Source organism: Gekko japonicus, unplaced genomic scaffold (assembly GCF_001447785.1).
Source record: "Gekko japonicus isolate JY-2015 unplaced genomic scaffold, Gekko_japonicus_V1.1 scaffold433, whole genome shotgun sequence".
NCBI classification, from domain to species: domain Eukaryota; kingdom Metazoa; phylum Chordata; class Lepidosauria; order Squamata; family Gekkonidae; genus Gekko; species Gekko japonicus.
The window spans coordinates 663839-687879 of NW_015160222.1; the positions used below are offsets into that span (position 1 = coordinate 663839).

A 24041-nucleotide genomic window follows, 5' to 3' on the forward strand; every position below is an offset into this window, starting at 1 on the left:
TTGAGTGAGCTCCCGTCTCTAGTTCCAGCTCCTGCCAACCTAGCAGTTCGAAAGCAAGAAATTGCAAGTAGATAAATAGGGACCACTTCGGTGGGAAGGTAACAGCGTTCCGTGCGCCTTGGTGTTTAGTCATGCCAGCCACATGACCATGGAAATGTCTTCGGACAGCGCTGGCTCTTCGGCTTTGAAACGGAGATGAGCACCGCAACCCTAGAGTCGGATTCGACTGGCTTTCAAGCAAGGGAACCTTTACCTTTTACACAGCCAATTTATGGCAACTCCACAGGATTTTCAAGGCAAGAGGTGTTTTATCTACTGACAGATTTCATTTGATTTTTATCCCATCCCTTCCCCGGCAATCAGGGTTCGGGGCAGTTAACAACATAAATACAGAATATAAATAAAAGCAAAAATATTCTATAAAACAATTTAACACACTGGTGTTCAAAGGTAGTTTGCCATTGCCTGCAACTGTGTAGCAACCTGAGACTACCTTGCTGGTTTCCCATCCAAATACTAACTAGGGCTGACCCTGCTTAGCTTCAGGAAGTGGTGGCGGCTACAAGCATGGACGGCTTCAAAAGGGAATTAGATAAGCATATGGAGCAGAGGTCCATCAGTGGCTATTAGCCACAAGGTATAGATAGGGACTCTGGGGCAAGTGATGCTCTGTCATCTTGGTGCTTGGGGGGGGTCAACAGTGGGAGGGCTTCTAATGTCCTGGCCCCACTGGTGGACCTCCTGATGGCACTGGTATTTCTGGCCACTGTGTGATACAGAGTGTTGGACTGGATGGGCCTTTGGCCTGATCCAGCATCAGAGATCTGATGAGATCAGGCTAGCCTGGGCCATCCAGGTCAGGGCTAGCAATCAGTACACCCCACATAAAATATTCCTGATTAACTATGCTGTCTGTGGTTACCCTTGAATCTGGTTCCCTTTATATAAATGGTTTTCTACTTTAGCACTGATATTCCCATGAACAGGTTTAGGAATAATGGCCTGACCTGGATAGCCCAGGCAAGCCCGATCTTGTCAGATCTCAGAAACTAAGCGGGGTCGACTCTGGCAAGTACTTGGGATGGGAGACCTCCTTGGAATACCAGCAGTCGGGAGCAGGCTTTATTCAGCCACCTCTCTAAATGTCCTCCAGGCCCCCAGTAGGGGTCAGTCACCAAAGTGCGCCATGACTTCCAGGTGCACACACGCACATATAAACAACACAAACAAAAAGGTTCAGGAATTTAACCCCCTCCCCAAATGCTGAAACTCTCGATTCAGCCTTAAAAAGATGTGAGGCTACTCACTGCATTCTTCATGATGTATTCTGTAGTAATGTTATCAACCTCTTCCACTGTATAGGATAATATATCAAGATTACAAGGATAGGTATCGTTCATCATCATCATCTGGTAATATTCTTCATTGGCTATGTGAGGAAAGTACACACACAATATATATCTTTAAATTGGTACCGTTTATATTGATGTCCAGTAAAGAAATGGAGTTCAGGTTACCGCAGAAAAAGAACTCAAACTTCATTATACTGTCTAACCTACACAATTGTTTTCCTCCACTTAACAAGCTGGTTTTATTTTCTGTACTCCAAAGGTCTGATATCCTTAGCAAGCAGACACAGGAAACTTGAAAGTGATTCTAGTGTTTAATGATGACTGACTCCCATATAACCCTACTTTATGGGATATTCATAAGTACCTCCCACTGGAGAAGGAGTACACATGCAGTGAATACAACGAACTGACAAGTGATGATGACATAAGCGTTAACATGCTGCCATATTTGAAGACTGCCTCGAAAAAAGGCTTGTTTTGAGAATCCCAAAGGAACAAAGGCATTATGGTAGAACTCTGCCCTACAATCATAATGTGACCAGTGTTCTTTCTAAGCTGAGTTAGTGTGAGCTAGCTCAGTTTTTTAGCCTCCAGCTCACAGATTTTTGTCTTAGCTCAGGAAGGATGGCTGCAGAGCAAACTAATTTATGCAGTAGCCAAAGTACTCGCTCACAACTTTAGTACCAGTAGATCACAAAGTAGAATATTTGCTCACAAGATTCCACAGCTTAGAGGGAGCACTGAATGTGACCGCCTACACTCATGGCAGATTGACATGCTTGAATGTTATACCCATCAGTATCATTCTAACAAAGCAGTAGCTGCTCTAAAACATTGCCCTACCAACATTTATTTTAATCTTTTTAATTTAATTTTTTAAAATCTTTAAACAGGGCTTCTTGTGAAGTAGAAAAGGGCAAGAGTCCAGTAGCCCCTTAAAGACTAGGTTTTGTTAGTCTTTAAGGTGCTACTGGACTCTTGCTCTTTTCTACTGCTACAGACAAACACGGCTACCCATCCAGGGCTTCTTTTGGTGAGTCCCCACCAAACACATGAATACAAACATCAGAATGTCCAGTCTTTTAAAATGTGCTGAGGACAAACTATCCCCTTCCTATGTTTAGCTTTAGTTACCACAACCTGTTGTTGGCCATCCAGATGAACTGGTTGGCCACTGTGTGAGATAGAATGCTGGACTAGATGGACTACTGGGCTGATCCAGCATGGCTCTTCTTATGTTCTTATGCAGAAGGAGAGGCACCTCCAAGGTTTTTGATATTTGCCTTGCTAGCTTACCTAGGTGTGACTAGGTGGCATTATTTACACACACACAAAAAGGCCAGTTAATTTGGTGTCATTCTGCAATGCCTTTAAACTGTTAAAAATGTATGTGCGCACTGAATAATGAAAAAAATAAGCAAATGCATTTCAGTGCAAGATTTTAAGAATTGCTAGGAGATGCATCCAGATAGTAACAAAACTCTATTAAAAATCTTCCTTCTGTTGTTCAACAGTGCAGTTTAATTTTCGCCAGTATTAATGGAAATTTAATATGTGTTTACCTTTAACTTGCTTAATACTTCTAAGTGCATACTTTAGAGTTGCCAGGACACAAGATTTGCCTTTGATCCTTTTATCTGGAGGAAGATGGCCTTTCAGTTCTTGCAATGTTTTTATCAGTTCCTTCTGGGTTTTGGATTTAGAAGATAATTCAGTGCTAGATAAGATAAAACAAAAACAATTGTTTTATAATTCTGTACTGTGCCAAGCCCAAGTTTTTAATGCATACTAAACTAACAGCTGAAGGATAACTTTAACACAAGGATAATTTTAAGGATGCTGCTCAAGACAATCAAGATTTTCATTTTTGTATTACACAGACTATTTGGAAATATGGTTTATCAGTTCTTCATTTACATGATAACTGTTACTACATGGATAATGTTCTGAATGTGCCATCATTAGGTACCCAACAGTGCAAACCTATGAAGACTTACTTTAGTCTAATCCCACTGACATTATGCTTAGACTGGAGTAACTGTTCAGGATTGCAGCAAGTCCAGCACATACATATGAAACACCATAATTAGTACTGTTGGACCAAGCCGACTAAAGTTGAATTGACCTATGTAATTTCATTGGATGTCAGAATCATAACAAAGCAAAGAGCACCAATAAAACTGGTGAAAGCATCTCAGAAACATAACAGCCCTGCTGGATCAGACCAGGGACCAATGAACATTTTGCAATTTTAAAATAAGGCTATGGTCAGTTTGCAGTGATACCAATTCTGACTGCCAGTAAAGGTATGATGCAAATGTGGCTGAAGCCTAAGCTAAGCTACAGTTATTGCTAAGCAAAGGGGTTCATCAAACCTGGTTAAGACCAGCTTCCTGGAAGAAGCATGCAACTCCTCAGCCCAGTCGCTAAGCCCATCATGATATCGACAGTAATATATGTGCACCAAGCCCAAAACAGAAAAATTCTTCAACTGAACTGTCTCAACCCAGGCCTTTAAAAGAAAAGCTTCAGCATAGCACAGTTGTCTCCATGTAAGTGCATTTATAAATATGACATTTTTAGAACTAGTGTTTTGATACGAGGTAAAATTCAATGATCCACTATGCTATATAACACTAGTCTTCAGTCTGAGCATTTACAGCAATTAAGAACAAAAATATTGGTCCACAGAGATAAATAAAGGTTTTTGGAGAAAATGAAACAAGGTTATAAATATTTCTAATTTAGTCTTGCTATGCAATAGGACTGAAGTTTTCGTCTCAACCGCAGTCACATAAATGTGTTCTTTGTTTTAATGCTATGTTTCAGGGTTTTAATTGTGATAGTAATGCCTTCTAGCAACTGGCCTAGCTTACCACATGTTCTCTGGGTAGAGAAATGAAATAAACTTGGTGATGAAGAACTGAGAATGACTAATCTTTGTGCTAATTTAAAAGAGGTCCTGGCCCCACCGCTGGACCTCCTGATGGCACCTAGTATTTTTGGCCACTGTGTGACAGAGTGTTGGACTGGATGGGCCATTGGCCTGATCTAACACTGACTTCTCTTATGTTCTTAACCAACTATACTGATAACATGATATATACTTAAGTGTATTTATAATATTTATACTCTGCCTTATCTCCATAGACTAACATATTGTATTTGGTCATTCAAATGACAAGCAGCAAAGCAGAACAAATTCTGTAGCTATACTGGTAAATGATGCAGAATATCCTAATATGCACAGTTCAAGGATCAGAGCTACAGTTTAGCTTCAGAATTATGTAGTACCTTTTACAGCTGTCTAAGGATTCCACAATCATAGCTGTTTCTTTCTCATTTTCATCAACTTCATTACTACGTGACTTGTGTCCAATGGCTTTGTTTTCATTGGTATCGTTTCCATTTGCTCCACCACTCATCTCAATATCTTCCTGAAGAGCATCCAGATCTTGCTCATTCTTCGTTTGAATATCCATATTTTCTGCAGGCATTTTATTGTCTGCCATTTCCAAATAGCTACTCATTCTGGCCAACAGCTTAAAAGCTGAGAACTGCCGAACAATGCTTTGCTTCCATAGATTTCAGTCTGCACCCCAGACTTCGGCTGCTCAGTGATACAACAGAGTTCCTGTATTTAGCATAATTGGGAGTAGAGCTTCAGTATATTTCAAGATATATTTTGCATTATTTCAAGCCCAAAAAAATGCAAATGATAATTCACAAACCTAGAACGAAGGGTGTATGTTGAACAAAACAGTTATTTTTTAATGTAGGCTCTTGTTCTTTGAGAAGAGAAGCTTCTTTAAAAAGCAGTCACAACACTTTGAACTAAACATGATTTTAAAGGCAATAATCATGTTGAAACAAAGTACCATGAGTTAGTTTGATAGCCTTCAGCAGGTTGGTTGCAGGAGCAAGGCCACTATTTCATTATTTTAATGCAATCTGAAGTCACGAGTGAGAGATGCTGCTAGAGACATGAAACCCTGGGGAAAAATAGAAAAATTAGAAAAACATAATTTTCCTTCAAGGAACTTAAAAAAAAATCTGGTTAAAAAAACCTGGAAAATTTGGGGAACACTAAAAAAAAAAGTCCTATAAAAATTTCCTGATAACAAAGCCAAACCCCACCTTTCAGGCAGCATCACAACTGATTATGAGAAGGTAGTAACAGTCAGAGAGAAATCTGGCCAGCTACACTGAATCTGATATTGATTTTATTTAAAACTTATTAGCCATAACACCAAACTGCAGTGGGCTGTGTTGGAAAAATTGTCCCTCTTCTCTCTTTTATCAGCACAACTACACTTGTATAAGAGGGAGGTGATTTAGCCCTGTAGGTTCCATGACCATAGAATTATAGAGGAAGTTCAGAGTGTCACTTGATGTGCTCGTATCATGTCACATTCTCAGCAGGAAAATCTTGATGCATCACATGACATCTCTCTGGCCCTGAAGCTGTGGGGTGGGGCTAGGCGATGGCCTGCGAACCTCATCCCTTTATTATTAAGCTCCTGTGAACAAAGATCATGAGCAGTCAAAACAAATACAAAACACAAAACACCAAACAATAAAATACAACATGGTGAACATCTCTGTAATGGCATAGAGAAACCACAAGTGCTACGATTTGGCAACAGAACATGTTATTTCCTGATTGGAGTCTGCCAGCAAAAAGAGATCATGTGGGATTTGACAGGAAGCTGATATATACTCAGGATAGGTGTAATCCAGAGGTCTCTGAGTGGCAGCCATTGATCAAAGAATAAGATGAGGTGATCTATGGTCTCTATTACTCCAGATGTACAGCAGCAGTCATGATCAGAATACAGAGTTTTGGTGAAGCATCCCCTGAGCTCTGCAATTGGCAGGACAGACAGTCTGTCTAACATAAAAGCATGACTTTGGCCAACAGATGTAAGGAAGCTTAGATATGGGAGAATGGTCAAAGGGGGGGAATCCCTACCGTAAAAGCAGAGCATGCATGCTTTGCACAAGCCTATGCAACTCAATAACCCTTTTCAGTTTGGTGTAGTGAGAGTTTGGTGTGTAGAAAGCCAGTTTGGTGTAGTGGTTAAATTCTAATCTGTGAGAACCGGGTTTGATTCCCCACTCCTCCACATGCAGCTGCTGTTGTGACCTTGGGTCAGTCATAAGTTCTTTCAGAGCTGTTATCTCAAGGACAGTTCTCGAGAGAGCTCTCTCAGCCCCACCTACCTCACAGAGTGTCTATTGTGGGAAGGGGAAGGAGAATGTAAACCGCTCTGAGACTCCTTTGGGTAGTGAAGGGTGGGGTATAACTCCAATCTCTTCTTCTACTTTTCTTAATCATCTTTACAACTTCAGAGTAGCCCATATCCCTAACCATAACCAAAGAGAAAAACCAAGAAACTCTAATTGATTATCCACACATTTCCCCCATACACTTCTAAAGGAATCTTCTTTCAGTAAATGTAAAAGACCCAAACTCCAGTCAGAACACAGTCCCTGTCACACAGCTTGGTACTCTTATCTGGTGTAAAAACTGAAGAAGTGGGCAGTCAATGGACTTAAGAGGTCCCAGGCCTGGCACCTCTAGGGTGTGTGTGGAAGGTATGATCAGCTCTTACTTTTTAAATTTAAGACTATTTAGATATTTGTACCCTACCCTGTTTTTCTCCTCAATGGAGATGTGATAACAGCATCAGTGCAAACAAGGAGTTTGTGAGCCGCTCTGAGACTGCAAGTGAAGGGCGGGGTATAAATCCAATCTCTTCTTCTTCTTTTATTCTTCCAAGCACACACCATAACAAAAGAGAACTATTTTAAATTTTAAAAATTTCACTTATGATGTTATGAGGCAGAGCCAAAGCCAAATTGTACACTGTACAAGATAAAAACAGTAGTAATTCACGTGAGTAGTACACGTATCATATTACTATGCTACTTTAACATGGTGTGAAAAAACCAAACAGATGGTTCTAGTTGAGCCTCAACTATAAAGAATCAAATTGGCAGAAAATTCTAATTCCGCAGTTTCATGCTGGAGCTTCTTCAGTTGGAAACCTTTTTGCTAATTATTTCCTACAGCATTGTTACTTTTCTAGAGTATTGTTACTTTGAAGGTCTCAACAGAATCCAGAGATATTGATACGGTGTCAACAGCCATAGCTGATCATGGACTGTGGACTGCCCAGGAAATCACTGGATCCTGATACCATAGGCCAGAGGGCAGACTGCAGAGGACAGGCACTCAAAGTGCTATAGTGTCAGTGCCTGAAATGGTGAGATGCCCAGTTACCTGCTTGTGTTTTTTGTATAGTAGATAGAAACATCCCTGTTTGAAACATCTGGTGTGTTCACAGCGATCTACTCTAGGATAATATTCTCTCAGGGAATACTATCCTGGCAACTAGCTATAGAAACTTTATAACATCACCATCTTCTACAGAGATAGCTGCAAGCCTCCAGAAATATATACCACTGCACCTAAACACGCTGTCTGCACCCAACTTTTTTACAGCTACATTTGTTCAAGTTCTTCATGTTTGAATTCTTGTCTAACGGTGCCATTACAGCTTAGGAGAGCCACTAAACCCTAAGGGAGAGTATCTGGAAATACGCCACTGCCACACATAAGTAACCCCAGTGCCACCATAGCTTTGGGTGGCATCAGGGCAGAGCAGGGCTTAGTCAGCATTCTAAACCTCCCTAGCTTGCATTCCATCTCCTGAGCCAGCAAACATAAAGCATTATCACCACCAGCACAACACCCGTAGTGTAAAGATATAACTGCTCCCCCATTGCCTCCAATTCTGCCTCCAAGCCGCAATGAAGTTTAGGATGCTGAGTAAGTAAGCGGATGATCACAGCTGACTTACAGCTGCTTCCCATGGTACAAATGCCATAAGGACATGTGCTGGGAGTTCCATGCTTCCCGGGTGCACTTGGGCCTAATTCTGATTGGACCACAGCATGTGTGGAGAATAGGTGGAGAATTCTATTAGGGTTGCCTCTGCCAAGTGAACTGCAGAGGCATGTTTCTGTAATGGCTGGAATGGCCATGTTTCGTCTCCCATGTTTGCACTGTTCAAAAGAAAACACATTTGCGGGAGGGGACTCAAACCCTCATCTACAGAATTTCCTAGTGTGAGTTTGTTCCAAGGCACCCACTGGTCAAGCAACAGTCTTCCTTTCAATGAAGGAATGCTGTGTTACATTTCTTACATCCCTTACTTTCAGCATATGGGCAGTCACAGGATGACATCAGGGGAATGCATCAGCGTATTCTCCTTGGCTGCTCATGTCAGCTCATTATGGGGGTGTTGTCAGCATGTGATTGGTGGTGCTATGGACTCAAATGCAATTACTATGTTTTCTGCTTCTTGATAGGTGGTCTGTCTCTTTTATAAGTTTCCACACTCCTGAATAAACATACTGTACTGACCATGAACTAGAGACATAAAATTTCCAGAAATTTTGAAGTCACAGAAAAAAATCTGTTCATTTTCTATTCCCCCCTCCCAAGGGTACTAAAGGAACTTGCTGATGTAATTTTGGAGTCTCTGTCCATTATTTTGGGAATTCTTGGAAAACAGGTGAAGTGCCAGAAGATTGGAGGTGGGAAAATGTCCGCATCTTCAAGAAGGGGAAAAGGAGGATCCACCAATCCATCAGCTTGATGTCTATTCCTGAAAAGATTTTAGAGCAAATCAGCAAACAGTCAGTCCTTGACCATTCAGAAAGGATAGCTGTGATTACTAAGAACCAGCACAGGTTCCTCAACAACAGGTCATGTTAGACAAACCTTGGCCCCGGTCACACGGAGAATTTGCCGCACGAAAGGCACAAATGCTGGGTGGATTTTTGGGGCACGATCACACCGCAACATCTGGGAAGCGTAGTGCACCCATGGCCAACCCGTGGCGTGCCGCCGAAGATGCACAGTTAAAAAGTACCTGCAAAGATCTACTAGCAAATGGTTTGCCATGGGCTGCAGATGGACTCGTTCGGTGTGATTGCGCCGGTGCGCGCCTATTCCCTCCGGCCGTCCTCTTTGCAGCGCAGACCGAAGGACGAAACCCCAGTGTGCCGCCGTCACGTCTGATCGCATAATGGTGGATCAGAATGCAATGGCGCAAATAGCCACGCCTCCCCCCACGTTTTCTAGCACATGTGCCTGGGGCCCTTGTCTCCTTTTTTGAGAAGCGTTACTACCCTGTTGGATCAGGGGAATGCTGTCAACATAGTTTATCTTGACTTCAGTAAGGTTTTGATAAGGTTCCACATGATATTATTGTTAACATTTGGCAAAATATGGTTTGGATCCTATTACTGTTATATGGATTTGTAACTGGTTGACAGATCACAGCCAAAGAGTGCTTGTTAATGGTTCCTCATCCTATTGGAGAGGAGCAACAAATGGAGTGCCTCAAAGACCTGTCCTGGGCCTTCTATTGTTCAAAATCTTTATAAATGACTTGGATGAAGGAATAGAGGGGATGCTCATTAAATCTGCAGATGACACTAAATTGGGAGGGGTAGCAAGTACAATAGAAGACAAAGATACAGGATTATCTTGACAGGCTGGAAAACTGGACTAAAACTAACAAAATGAATTTCAACAGAGATAAAGGTCAAGTTCTGCATCTGGATAGGAAAAAATCAAAAGCGTAATTATAGAATGGAGGAGTCTTGTTTTGGCAGTAGTACTTGCGAAAAGGACCTAGGGGTCTTAGTAGACCATATAGTGAACATGAGTCAGCAGTGGGATGGGATTGCTTTACTCCTTACTTGGAGTATTGTGCAGTTTTGGTCACTGCAAATTAAGAAGGATGTTGACAAACTGGAACCTGTCCAGAGGAGAGCAACTAAGATGGTGAGGGGCCTGAAGATGAATTCCTGTGAGGAAAGGCTGAAGGAGCTGATTATGTTTAGTCTGGAGAGGAGATAACTGAGAGATGATATGTTAGCCATCTTCAAGTATTTTAAGGGCTGTCAAATAGAGGATGGAACAGAGTTGTCTTCTGTTGCCTCAGAAGGTTGGACCAGAACTAACGGATTGAAACTAAATCAAAAGAGTTTTGGGCTAATTGTTAGGAAGAACTTCCTGACAGTTAAAGTGGTTCATCAGTGAAATAGGCGTCCCCCAGGAGGTGCTGGGTTCTCCATCTGACAGCAATGCTGATTCTGTGAATTCAGGCAGATAATAATTAATATATAATATTATTATCATATGGCATTATGTGTAGAATAGCCAGGAGATCCTAAGGTTGTCTGGCAGCCAGAAGTTCTAGCTGTTTTAGCGTTATGCACCACTAGGAGGTGAGCTAGACTTTTTTTAAGGCAAGAGATGTTTCAGAGGTGGTTTTGCCATTGCCTGCCTCTGTGCCTACATCACAGCCCTTGTATTCCTTGAAGGTTGCCCTCCCAAATACTAGCCAAGGCTGACCCTGCTTAGCTTCTGAGATCTGATGAGAAGGGATGAGTCAGTGTTCAGCTCTCGTGACTCTTTTTACATGCCCAGGGTAATGCTGATCCTTGCTTAAGGTTGCCAGGTCCTTACCTGCAACACTCTGTTTTTTGGGCAAACTCTACAGTAAAATTGGCCTCAAACCATAGAGTTCTGCCCCTAAACCAGAGCATCATCGCACGACATCCCCAGCATGATGACACCACTTCCGCATGATGTGGGGTTGCGGCTGTTGGGGGCAAGTGAAACATCTCTTGCCTTTAAAAAAAAAAAGACTAGTTCACCACCTAGTGGTGCATAAGGCTAAAAGAGTCATTTAGTCTTCATCACTACAGAAGTTTGCTCTGCTGCTGTACATGAACATTTCCTTTAATACAAAGGTTGCATCTTACAGCTGAACAACGACAAATTTGCTACAATTACAAAGTTATTTTGACCAATAATACACAAATCCCTATAATTAGTCAAGTTCTGAATAGGTCTGTATGGTTTAAAATTAAATCTAAATCATGAAACACTGTGTCACAATTTAGTGAACTGGCCTATCGCTATGTATAATAATTCTTCTATAAACAGGTCTTTCTGGCAATGAAAACCTCTCACAACTGTTCACTGAGTATTTAGTTAATAATCTGGGGGAGAAACTTCCTTGTGAATTAGTAATTAGCAAACAGAATACATTACTACACATCAAGTCTGCACACAAAGACTCACGATCCCCTCACTATTTATAAACTGGGGGAAATTCCAAATACCCTTTTGTTTGTGGACCTTTTCCAATTTCAGGGACAGAGTCCATTAAATTCCTGCATCCATATTGGTCATCCTCTGCAGATTCAGCTCTAGCTTTTCCTGCTAGCCTAACAGCCATGCAATAAGATGAAATGGTGGGAGAGTGAAAGCCTTCTGTGCTGTTATTCATGAAGTGGTTATGGGAGTAGACCAAAAAGGGGAAGGGGGAAAAAGGAACAGGGCCCAAAATAGCACAAAAGGAGGGTAGGGATTCAAACAACAAAGGTGGCAACACTTAGGTTGATGTAAAAAAATAAATGCATATGGGATACATACAGAGAGCAAAAAAGAGTGAGGAGGTGAATAACCGATAGGGCTGTGAAGTCTTATAGATTTAAAAAACAAGCAAGCAAAGAATTAATGAGAAAGAGTGTGCCAGAGAAACAGAAAATGGGGGACAGTCAGCAAAGAGAGAGATTGGTGATAGAACAGAGAGAGAAGACACTGCATGCTATGGGGAACAGAAAGGAAGAAAAATGCTTAATGGAGAATGGGGCAGTGAAAATTTATCAAAATAAAAACTGAAATATTATGTTTAATGGTAGGACTCTTGCGTTAGAAAGGACATAAAAAAGAACAAAGAAAAACCATAAAATAAGTCATTCAGATAAATACTAGTAATTCAGTAATTCAGTATTCTCCATTCATACCATGTTCCCAGTACTTAACCAAACAACTTTTTATTGTTTATTCAGCCCAATGCAAGTCATTCAATTTCTTCTTCTTCTGAGCAACACGAAGCATTTGGGATTCAAACCATGGACACCTCAAGTACCTTGTTTACAATGCATGAAAGGCAAATGTAATGTCATGCATTGATATCACATGGCACAAGAATGCTTTCTTCTTGAAGCAACTCAATTGCACAGGATTCACAAAAGGGTAAAAGTAAGCAAGTATGCATTTCAAATTAATACAGCATGCTTTATATTGAATAAAGTGGTAGCACAGTCTTGATATACTGCAATTTTGTGATTTGTTTAATTTGTCATTCAAAAGCCAGTTTGGTGTAGTGGTTAAGAGTGGCGGACTCTAATCTGGAGAACTGTGTTTGATTCCCCACTCCTCCATGTGCAGCCAGCTGGGTCAGTCACCGTTCTCTCAGAGCTGTTCTCTTAGAGCTGTCTCAGCCCTGCCTACCTCACAGGGTATCTGTTGTGGGGAGAGGAAGGGAAGGAGATTGTAAGCCACTCTGAGACTCTGAGTGAAGGGCAGGGTATAAATCCAATTCTTCTTCTTCTTGTTCTTCAAAAGGGAAAACATACAGCACACAGAGCTCAGTATAGGAAACTCTTGTAAGTATTGCATAACAGTAAGAGATCCTGCAAGTTTCCATACTGTAATCTCTGGCTACAGAAACAGAATAGTTCCTACACACCATCTCTGACCATGAAGTTCCTATGTGACCAGGGGTTTCTATTTACTCCTATAATAAAGACAGCAACAAGACTGCCTAGCAAGCAGAACCATTGCTGGCACTAGAAAAAAGCACTTGACCATGAAAGATCCAGTGGAGATTCGTATCAAGCTGAAATTGGCTGCAAACCAATATCTAGTTTTGCCAAAGGAATGAAGATTTGTTTTGTCTTGTGATGGTCTGCCTGAAAAGCTTTTATAAAACCCAAATAGTGTTTTGAAACCTATCCCAGATACAATGTCATGCCAGCTTTCTGGCAGACAAGATTTGCAGTCCAATCCTATGCATCTTTACTTGCAATTTAGTGCTTACAAATTCAATTGGAACTACAGCCAATGCAATGTGTTTAGGATGATTTCTGCCCGAGGCCAAGATCTTGCACACAATCTATTGGGAGTTCCATGGGGGAACAACTGGGTTTAATCAGTTTACCTATGTGAAAGATTGCTTCTAAAATTGTGATCTAGTTAAAGACCTACAATAAAGTCTAGTTAAAGTATCTGAAGTGTGCATGCACATGAAAGGCTATCCACAGAATAAAACTTTGTTGGTCTTAAGGTGAAACTGGACTCAAACTTTGTTCTGTTGCTTCAGACCAACATGGCTACCCATCTGAATCTGTGATCTAGTTCAAACCCCTGCTTGCAATGAAATTCATAGGATGATCTCAGGCCAGTCACTCCCTCAGCCTAACCTAGCTTGTTCTGAGGATAAAACTGAGGATAGGAGACCAAGTGTATGTTATGGTGTCCAGAAACTCTTAAGAGGAAGGGCAGGATAACACTGGGCAGAGCAAAAAATGAGAATCTGAAAGGCTCCTGTTTTTTCCCTTCAGTCCTGATGCCTACTAGACAGTTTGGTGTAGTGGTTAAGTGCATGGACTCTAATCTGGGAGAATTAGATTTTATTCCCCACTCCTCCACTTGCAGCTGCTGGAGGACCTTGGGCAAGCCATAGTTCTGTCAGAGCTGTTCTTGAAAGAGCAGTTTCTGTCAGAGCTTCCTCAGCCCCACCAACCTCACAGGGTGTCTGTTGTGGGGAGGGGAAGGAAAAGGAGGTTGTAAGCCACTCTGAGACTCAGAGTGAAGGGCAGGGGATAAATCCAATCTCTTCTTCTTCTTCTACAATAGAACAGTGCAATTGTCAAAAGCTTGCTTACATTTATCCATGAAATAGGTTCAAACACACACATGAACCCATAAATGAACTGCAGTTCGAGCATGAACTAGGTTGGTTTATTGCTCACGAACCGGTGTTTGGGAGCCCAACCAGAAATGAGCTCCAAAGGCATTTAAATGCCATCAGAGCTCACCACCTGGGACTCAAATGAACTCTGAAGGCTTTTATAGGCCTTATATGCCCTCATATGGGCAGGCCCTTCTATAAGCAGGCCCCCAGGAGCCTCCCCATATAAGGGCATATGAGGCCTATAAAAGCCTTCAGCTCACTCTGGGAGCTCAGTCAAGTCAGGTCGCCCAACTTGACTGAGCTCACTCTGAGACCAGCCGGACCCAGAGGTGCCTTCAGGGCTCACTTCTGATTGGGCAACCCGACCTGGAAGTAAGCTCCAAAGGCATTTAAAATGCCTTCAGAGCTCACTCAGGTACAGGGGTGGTGGGCTCTGACAGCATTGAAATGCCTTTGGGGTTCACTTCCGGGTGGGGCTGCGGCCCCAATAACTTCCTGAACCACAAACTGGTTTGGGAAATGGAGACATTTGTAGGAGTTTGTGGAACCCATGAACCTCCAATTTTCCTGGGTTTTGCCCATCCCTAACACACACACTCACAGATGCTTTGGGTGTCATATGCTTTGGGTGTCACATGATCCAATCTGCAGACTTGCATGCTTCCTTCCCTGTATGTGCCAATCGTCTCCTCTTCTACCTCCTGTTTCGTAGCAAATACTGTTGATGTTCTGTCCAAACAAGGAAACAACAGTTTGTTCATGATTGCAAAATCAGAAATTGCAATCAAATGTGGTTTCTAATACTGGCTTGGAGGGCAAGCACAAACCATAGTTAGGCAATTCAGAAGTTGCAATGAGGCAGGAAATCAAAGAGGAAACTGGAGCATGCAAGGGAAGTGCACAAGTCTGAGGCTTGCTCACATCATACCAAGCCATAATTTGATGTTGTATGTGAACTGAACCAATATATTTGCATTTTTATGTCTCATATTTCATAAGATGAACACAAACAACAGCATTGCTTGAATATAAAATAACAAGGCAGTGTGCATGAATTTCCACGTTCATAGAGATGTGCAGTCGGGGTTGTTCTGGAGAATGGAAAAGCAAACAAGCTGAAAGTGAGTTTTACTGGTAAATACAACCACTCATTCAAGATGTGGGCCAGAGAAAGAAAAGATTCTCTTTTCCTCTCTTTAAAGCCCCTGCCTTCAGGAAGGAAGGGAGGAATGTAGCTTCTCTCCTTTACCTTTCGGACTCAATTTCTTTCCCTGCCAAGGAAATGGGTGTGTGGGGTAGATACTAGAATGTGTACAATAGCAACTCCACAGGGACCTAGGGTATAGAAAAAAATCCAAAGATGCCACAAAAATCTTCTTTAAAAGGAAATTCTTTCACCCCACCCGGCATCCAACACTTCCAAGCGATGCTCTTCTTGAAGTATTCACTCTTGATCTCCCAGGCTATGAAAAGCAGTGACAACCATAGTAAGAACATCCCACATTGCAAATCCTTGTTTCCTTCCTCAATAAGGCATTGGAGACTCATATATCCTTCACTTATCTTCACCCCATACATTCTGAGGCATGAAAGCAACACATGAACAGGCAAAAAAGTATGAGAGATAAGTATACAGAGAGGAGAAGAGCAGCAGCATACAGTTTGGGAAGAGGGAGTTCCACAGTTATGGACTGAAAGGCAAGGACCACATATTGTGGATGGGCTCCTGAACAATGGAAATTATATTGTGCTTTTTTGCTGTTTCATACTTCTATTCAAATAATGTAATATTCACAAAATGTTAGTGCCTTCGAAATGTACAAGAACTGCTCCCCACTGAACCCCACCCACATAAGCTCAGGTACCTAAGAGAAGGCACCATCATAGTAGCACAACTAGGGCTGCCAACCTCCAGGTGGAGCCTGGAGTTCTTTCAGAATTACAACCCATTTATAGACTACAAAGATCAGTTCTCCTGGAGAAAGTGGCAGCTTTTGAGAGTGTACTCTATAGCATCACATGACTGCTGAGCTCCCCCCCCCCAAAAAAAACCTGAATAAGTTCCACCCCCAAATCTTCAGGAATTTTCCAAGACAGAGATGGCCTACTCTAAGCACACCCATGTTCATCACTGGCACATTCAATCCTGATAGACTATCCAGATTGGAAAAGCCCCCACCTGTGCAATTGGACAGAGATCCCTTTCCTATGCTTTGTAATATGGGAACCACTTCAGTATGATACAATCCCACACTACAGGAGTGATGTGTGAATTCTATTTTCAAGGAGCACACATATAAGGCTACCCTTCTCCCCATTTTATATTTAACAGTATTCATGGCTAAATAGGAATTTGAATCCAGTCATATGCAGGTGGGGGAAACTAAGCAGTTATCTCTACAATAAAAGCAGCTAGTATGGAAACGATATTGCTTTTTACCCATATGGCAAAGCTATTTGCACATGCATTCCTGTACCCTGGGATCTGACCACACTGCATGTCCAAGTTAACTCTTGGTGAGACATTATTTGTAAAGCACCATAAAATTTCACACTTGTGATAAAAGATAAAGGACTAATCAGGGATGGGCAGAGGGCACGGAAGCGCCAACAAAATACAGCAATATATAAAGTCAGTGAAGTTCCGAAAGCAGCCTTATACTCTTTTACCTCGCACTTTCCTCTTTCCTCAATATGCTCAGTACAAACTGGGACAAGTACATAATTGCCTCAGAGCACTTTTGCTGAAGTGAATCAAAGTTCCTGCTTTTTCCTCCCTGAAAGCAGCACGATTCTGCCTAGTGGGATCAAAAAAAAATTCCAGGCCACAAGTTATATAAATGACCACATCAGAGGCACATAAGCAATATCACCATGGTGAAAGGTGTGCACACACACACACAACCTGATACATAGCTTCTCAAGAATGACTCAAATAGTTGCACCTACTAATTCCACCTCCACCTATTCACTATTAATAAGGTTAATAGTCACTATTAAAAAGTTTATTAATCAGGGCTCCAATCCTATTTACCTCTATGTAGGACTAAATTCATTGAACATAATGTCATTTAATTCTAACTTAGTACTTTTTAAAGACTGCCCTTCTTTCAAGGAGGTGGTGTATCTGGTCTCCTCTCCACATTGTATCCTTAGAACCACAATGTGAAGTAGGTTAGGCTGAGTGTGGCTTTGAATCCAGTTTGATATTTAACCACTACAGACTGGATAGCATTAGGCTACAGAAATACCAAGCTATTGCATATTTTCCAGCACAAGGCCTGCTTGCCTCGTAATTAAGTTTTCCCGTGTGATCTATATAACCCATAATAAATTAGAAATACTAAAGAAAATTTTTATTTGAACAATATACCCCTGTTTCTATAGTTCTATAGTGCTTTTAAACCAAATAATCTTATACACATGATTCAAAGCTTGTAACCTAGATTTGGAGCAAATATTATATTAAAATGTTAAATGTGGCAAGATGTCTACTTGATTATCCTTTTGCTCATTTAATTCTAATGAGTAATGCCATGCACTCAAGAGCTTCCTGAAGGCACAGTAAGATACAACCAGTTTTTAAAAAATAACATAAGAAATTATAAAACACAGAGGCTAACTTAACGTTTCACTTTACAACTGGGACATGCCCTTGTATAACCATCAGTCTATATGCTTGTTATCAAACACAGAGCTAATCTCCGTTATATCACCACATCATTCCGTGCCATTCTGCCTCTAAGGGGGGGGGGGCAAAATTAATAAGACACACAGGGAAAGCTGGCAGGAGCTACACATCTTGGGTCTCTGAAAATTGCAAGTATAGCACTAAGTGTAAACAAGCGGTTATTCTATCTGGTCTTCCAAAGCCGGGCTCAGAGGATTAGAGCAAGCCACCTGGCCAATGCCGCACAGCCTACCTAGGAACTCTCACCACCCTTCCACAAAATCGGGACACAACCTCTGTGATGGGCGAAAGGGCTCCTATCACTTCGGCCACTGCAGCCAGTTTGAGGGTCACACAGAAGCTTCTCGCTTGACCACTAACCTGAGGACAATAAATTTTGCACAGGCACACAAAAGCCAGTCACGGGCATCGGCTTGGTTTCTTCCGCCACTACCTTCAGTGGTTACAAAACACCACGCTCCCTTGACCCATTTAGATGGCCTTTCGCGTACCACCTTGACATGGCAAAAGAGGAGTCCCCCGGGCCACCTCAAAGACTGACAAATGGCACTCCAAGGTGGGCTTTCGTGAGTCAGAGGTCACTTTCATGAGGCGCACTGGAGCCGCGCACCATGCATTAAGGCCGTGATTTTATAGCCAAAACCACGACAGAAAGGTGTGGGGGGCGGGCGGGAGCGAGGAGAGCGGCTGCGAAGACAGGCCGGTATTGCACAAGAGCTGACTCGAGCGAGAGCGACCAGCCCACTCGCAGCACGCTGGCACTTAATGCCTCTCGCCCCCTAAATCTAAAGACCGCTTAGCAATAGCCATTGCGGTGCTCGTCAGTGGGTCAGCAAAATGTTATCGTCAGTCACCGCCGTGATGGTGACGAGCCATCAAAAGATTTAACCGAGGTTCAAAACACGCTGGGAAAGACTGAAGGTCAAAGAAGACGGGGACGGCAAAGGATGAGATGGCTAGACAGTGTCATCGATGCAACGAACATGAAGTTGAGCCTGGCGTGATCTGGTCCATGGGGTCGCGAAGAGTCGGACTCGACTGTGCGACTGAACAACAACAACAACAAAACACGCTTCGGGAGATGCGCGCTCTTCCCTCCCCAGGACCACGCACGCAGGAAGCATCACGCCGCCTACCCACCCATCCATCCATTCATCCCAGGCACAAGGCTCCCCTCGCCACAAGAGCGGGTCCCCCTCGGCGATCCGTTTGCCGGCAAGCACCCATGTGGGACCTCCGCCGCCCCCTCCCCTCGCCCCGTTCACCCGCTCACCCTGACAGGCACCCTGCTGCATCCAATACCGGCGTTGACGGCGGCTACAGAACGAGCCAAGAGCGACTGTCCCGATCCTTGGATGCCGCATGTTATACAAAGGTTCCGCTGACCCACCACGGATGCGAGGAGCAGAAGAGGGGGGAGAGGGAGAAGGAAAGCGGAGGCGTCACGGCAGGTCTTGCAGGAGGCGGCGGTCGCCCCCTCCCTTCTAATCTTTTCCCCCCCCCCCCGTCCTCTTAGCTCTGCTAGCTCAAGACTTCATACCGTCGGAAACGTGATCGGGCCTGAGGAACCCCCTTTCCTCGGCGTCGATTGGGCGACAGAAATCCTCATCTGCATACGGAATAGACGGGGCAAAGCTCCGGAGGCCTCCATTGGTCGCTCTGGACGTCACTCAAATTGCATAAGCTTCACGTGTGGCTCCATGTTTCCTGCACTACTCCGTCTGGGAACGCTCCGGTGGCGGGTTGCCCCTTTCGGTTTTTTGTCGTTGTGTCAGCTCGCGCCTCCCCCACTCGGCCTTCCCGGCGAGTTCAGGGGTGCGAGGAGAGTGGGGAGCTTTCCAAAGTCCCCTGCCTCATTAAACTGTGAAAGGGCCGGGGAAGGAAAGGCATCCTCCTTTTAAAACATACACACTAGAGCCTGTAGGAGGTGGGTGTCCCTACGGGGCATATTACCTTTGAGAAGAGGGGCTGGCTAAATTTCGTGGAGGACACGAGAAGAAGAAACCGAATCGAGGATGTTCCAGCTCTGAATCCTTTCTGTGGCTCACTGCTGGGTGAAAGCGTGGCTATTTGCACCAGAGCAAACTAACGCACTGCTGGGATCAGACGTCCCCTTGAGGTCCCATTCCCTGGTTAGGGGGAGGTGCCGATCACATGCAGGAAAGAAGCAGCGGCAAACGGGGTTGTGTTTTGATTTTAAACTGAAGTGTGCGCATGCGCCGTTGGGTGCTTGTGCACATCCCATGGAGACTTGGAAAAAAAACCTTTTTGCGTGTGGTACCCCACCCCCGAACCCCCTGCCTGCTCCATGGCCTTTCCCTTGAGTCTCTGTGTCGTGGTCACGCCCCCGCCCCGCCCTGGCACTTGTGCCTTGCCCAGGAGGTGATGGCGGTGCTCATCCCAGGAAGGTGCCGGGGCTGGCTGGTGAAGCTCTCTCTCCCTCTCCCCCACAAGACTGGTCTGCTCTTCTTTCCTCTTCATCTGAACTGCGCTAGAAGAGAACGGCGGGAAGGACACACCTTTTTGCAGGGGACATGGGTGGGCACCGGATGCAGCCGGAAACGCGATCAGACGCCCGCCCTTGCCCCGTGGTTACCGGAAACTAGTACCTTGGAAGTACTAGTTTTTAACTGCGCATCTTCGGAGGGAAGCCTTGGTTTCGCCATGGGAGCTCTACGCTTCCCAGATGTTGTGGTGTGATTGTGCCCGGGAAATCTGCCTATCATCCGTCTCAGTAGCGTGGCTACTGCTCCGTGTGACCGCAGCCTTTGTTGTTGTTGTTCAGTCCCACAGTCGAGTCCGACGCTCCGCGACCCCATGGACCAGATCACGCCAGGCCTTCCTGTCTTCCGCCCTCTTCTGAAGTTTGCTCAACTTCATGTTCAGTGCATCTATGACACTGTCTAACCATCTCATCCTTTGCCATCCCTGTCTTCTTTGACCTTCAATCTTTCCCAGCATCAGGGTCTTCTCCAGTGAGTGCTCCCTTCTCATTTGGTGGCCAAAGTATTTGAGCTTCAGTTTCATTATCTGGCCTTCCAGGGAACAATCAGGGTTGATTTCTTTTAGGATTGACTGCTTTGATCTTCTTGCAGTCCAAGGGACTCTCAAGAGTCTTCTCCAGCACCATAGTTCAAAAGAATCTATTATTCGGCTCAGCCTTCCTTATAGTCCAACTCTCGCAGCCATACATGACTACTGGGAATACCATTGCTTTGACCATGCGGACTTTTGTTGGCAGGGTAATGTCTCTACTTTTTATCATGCTGTTTAGGTTCGCCATCGCTTTCCTCCCAAGGAGCAGGCGTCTTTTAATTTCATGGCTGCTGTCACAGTCTGCGGTGATCTGGGATCCCAGGAACGTGAAGTCTGTCACTACTTCCACAGCTTCCCCTTCTATTTGCCAAGGAGTGATGGGGCCGGATGCCATGATCTTAGTTTTTTTGATGTTGAGCTTCAAGCCCACTTTTGCGCTCTCCTCTTTTACCCTGAGCAAGAGGCTCTTGAGGTCCTCTTCACTTTCTGCCATCAGAGTGGTATCGTCTGCATATCTGAGGTTGTTGATCTTTTCCCCAGCAATCTTAATTCCCGCTTGTGATTCATCCAGGCCAGCATTTCGCATGATGTACTCTGCATATATATTAAATAAGCAAGGTGACAATATACATCCTTGTCGTACTCCTTTTCCTATGCTGAACCAATCAGTTGTTCCATATCCGGTTCTAACTGTCGCTTCTTGGCCCTTATCGAATATTGGCAATTTGATCTCTAGTTCCTCTACCTCTTCGAAACCCAGCTTGTACTTCTGGCAGTTCTCTATCCAGCATCATCTTTTAAGACTTTGAATGGCTCAGCTGGGATACCTCTCTAATGACATTTATTCGAGCATAAGCTTTTCTGAGTCAGCACTCGCTTCTTTGGGTGCATAGAGTGTACATCGAAGGGATAGAATTATAAATATTTCCTACAGATGTGCACCATGCATCTGATGAAGTGAGCTCTGACTTATGGAAAGTTTATACTGCAATAAAAATTAGTCTTAAAGGTGCCACTGAACTTCTTCTTTTTTTAATCCCCATAGGGATATTTTTTATTTTGCATATACTACAAACTACAAAGAAATATAGGGGAGGGACTACATCTAGGGATAAAGAAAAGCAAACCACACTAGACTTAAACCCCAAGAGAAGGAGACCTTTTCACTGTTAGTAAATATGTTAGTACCATTAGTTTTATTATCACAATATACTTGTTTAGTTCTTGCTTATAACAATTCGCTTCTTGTATGTTATTTTGTTAGTTGTTATGAGAGAAGTCTCTGATCATCTTCTTATTCTTTGCTTCAAAAGGCCATTTTCCAAGTCCTTCTGCCTTTACTTCGGCTTTCTGTCTCTAAAATCGTATACCACTCTGGCTGGTCCTGCACCCTTTTCTGCTGCAGAATCCTCTTCTGTTCCCGATGTAGCAGAGTCACTCGACTTCGATTCTCCCTCTTTAGACTCATCATCTGTCCCCAGCTGACGTTTCAAAAATTCTTTAGCTCTAGAAAAAGGGGTCTATCTTCTCTCTTGTATCGTTGATCTTAAAGATGACACCTTCTGGAACTGCCCATCTGTACGATATTCCATTAGTTTGAAGAAAAGAAATTAATTCCTTTTAATTTTTCCTCTTTTGTCTAATTTCAAATGGAATGTCCTTTAATGATTTAATGGTTACATTTCCCATTTTCAGTGGAGTTGCTGATGTTGCTTTTAAATCTCTTTAATTTTCTTGTTTGCCTGCTCCACTTTTTTTCTCTGTCTCGTTCAGCTGAACCTGCTGTGCCGCAAAGTTTTTATTCATCACAAAGTTTTTATTCATTGCTGGTTAATACCATCGAGTTGTTCCATCATCGGCTTGAGCATATCTGCCAGGAGTTTGAGGACATCTGCTCCCTCTTCCGGTCTCGGACTCTGCCCACCCGGCTTTGTTTTAAACTTTCTCTGCTGGGCCGCCATCTTTCCTGGTTTGTTTACAGTTTCTGCCGCTTCCCCACAACTCGGAAAACTCGCCAAACGACTTCGCAATTCAGATAAGTCTCTCAAAACACTTTCGGTTTACTTCCTTCCCTCTCCCCCTTTCGTGTCTTAACGGCTCATTCACAAAAGAGGCGTCCCTCTTTGCAATCTCTGTTTCCAATCACCCGGGGGGGAGAAATCGCTTTTCAAACTACTCCATTTTTATTCAGAACTCACGTTCATTGTTGGCCAGTTTATCTGACCACGCTCGGTTTTACGCCATTCCCCTCGATCTCCGGCACTTGTCCCGGTCAGTCCAGCTTATGTCCGAAGGCCACTCAGTGACTGGACCGTCGGGGCGGAGGGGAGCCTCAATTCTCCGGCATTATGCCATTGAAGAGGCTACCTCTCAAAAGACCCCTGGCCTGGAGCCTATCGCAAAGGCTCCGCGGGCGTGTCACTTGAGGTGGCACCCCTCCAGGCCGCTGGTGTGCGATTCACCCTCCTCTGTTGTGAGGAGAGCATCCGCAATCGCTGTTCCGTCGACCGGAAGTCCAAGGTGCCACTGAACTTCTGTCTGGTTTTGCTGGGAGGAACTAACAGGACAACATCTCTGGAATGTCTAAATCTTGAATTATCAATACAGCCCTGTGGCTTCTTTGAAAGTAGACTTCTGCTTAGGAGGGCACTGTAATTCCATCAAGAGTCTAGACATTTTATCCGATCCAGCTTTATTGTTAGATAAAGCAGCCTTGAGCGGGAGTCTGGAGTGGTGGCTTATACATTTCCTAAATAAAGAACCAGGAAAAAAAATTAGAGTGGCTAAAAAGTTTGTCTTTTACATTTATTACTTCCCCCCAAAGTGATCTCCTAGGCTTAACTGATCAAGCTATGGTGCTCCATACCAATGTATCCTTGAACTTCTCTAGCATGTTCTATGTATAGCTGTCTTTGAAGACAACCACTCAGAATATTTCAGCTTGATTACCCTCAGTGACTGGGTATTTTTTAGCATTTAAGATATTTATGCTGAGAGCCAGTACAGCAGTATTGGCAGCCAGTAGGGGTCATTTCCTGCAGGAGCGCACAGGAGCGGAGCTCTGGCAGTAAAGAGCCCAGGGGGCGGGCACATGCTACAAGCCCCGCC

At 43.6% G+C, this 24041-nt stretch overlaps 1 protein-coding gene across 1 annotated transcript in view; it reads right to left on the reverse strand.

Moving 5' to 3' along the window:
- Positions 1-4882, reverse strand: part of PER2 (period circadian clock 2) — a 30296-nt gene extending 25414 nt beyond the window's left edge. Inside the window, exons 1-3 of the mRNA XM_015411265.1 lie at positions 4647-4882; positions 2915-3069; positions 1308-1429 (exon numbers count right to left, since the gene is read on the reverse strand). Of these exons, the coding sequence (XP_015266751.1) occupies positions 1308-1429; positions 2915-3069; positions 4647-4882 (513 nt within the window). The remainder of the gene's footprint in view (positions 1-1307; positions 1430-2914; positions 3070-4646) is intronic.
- Between the last annotated feature and the right edge of the window lie 19159 nt (positions 4883-24041).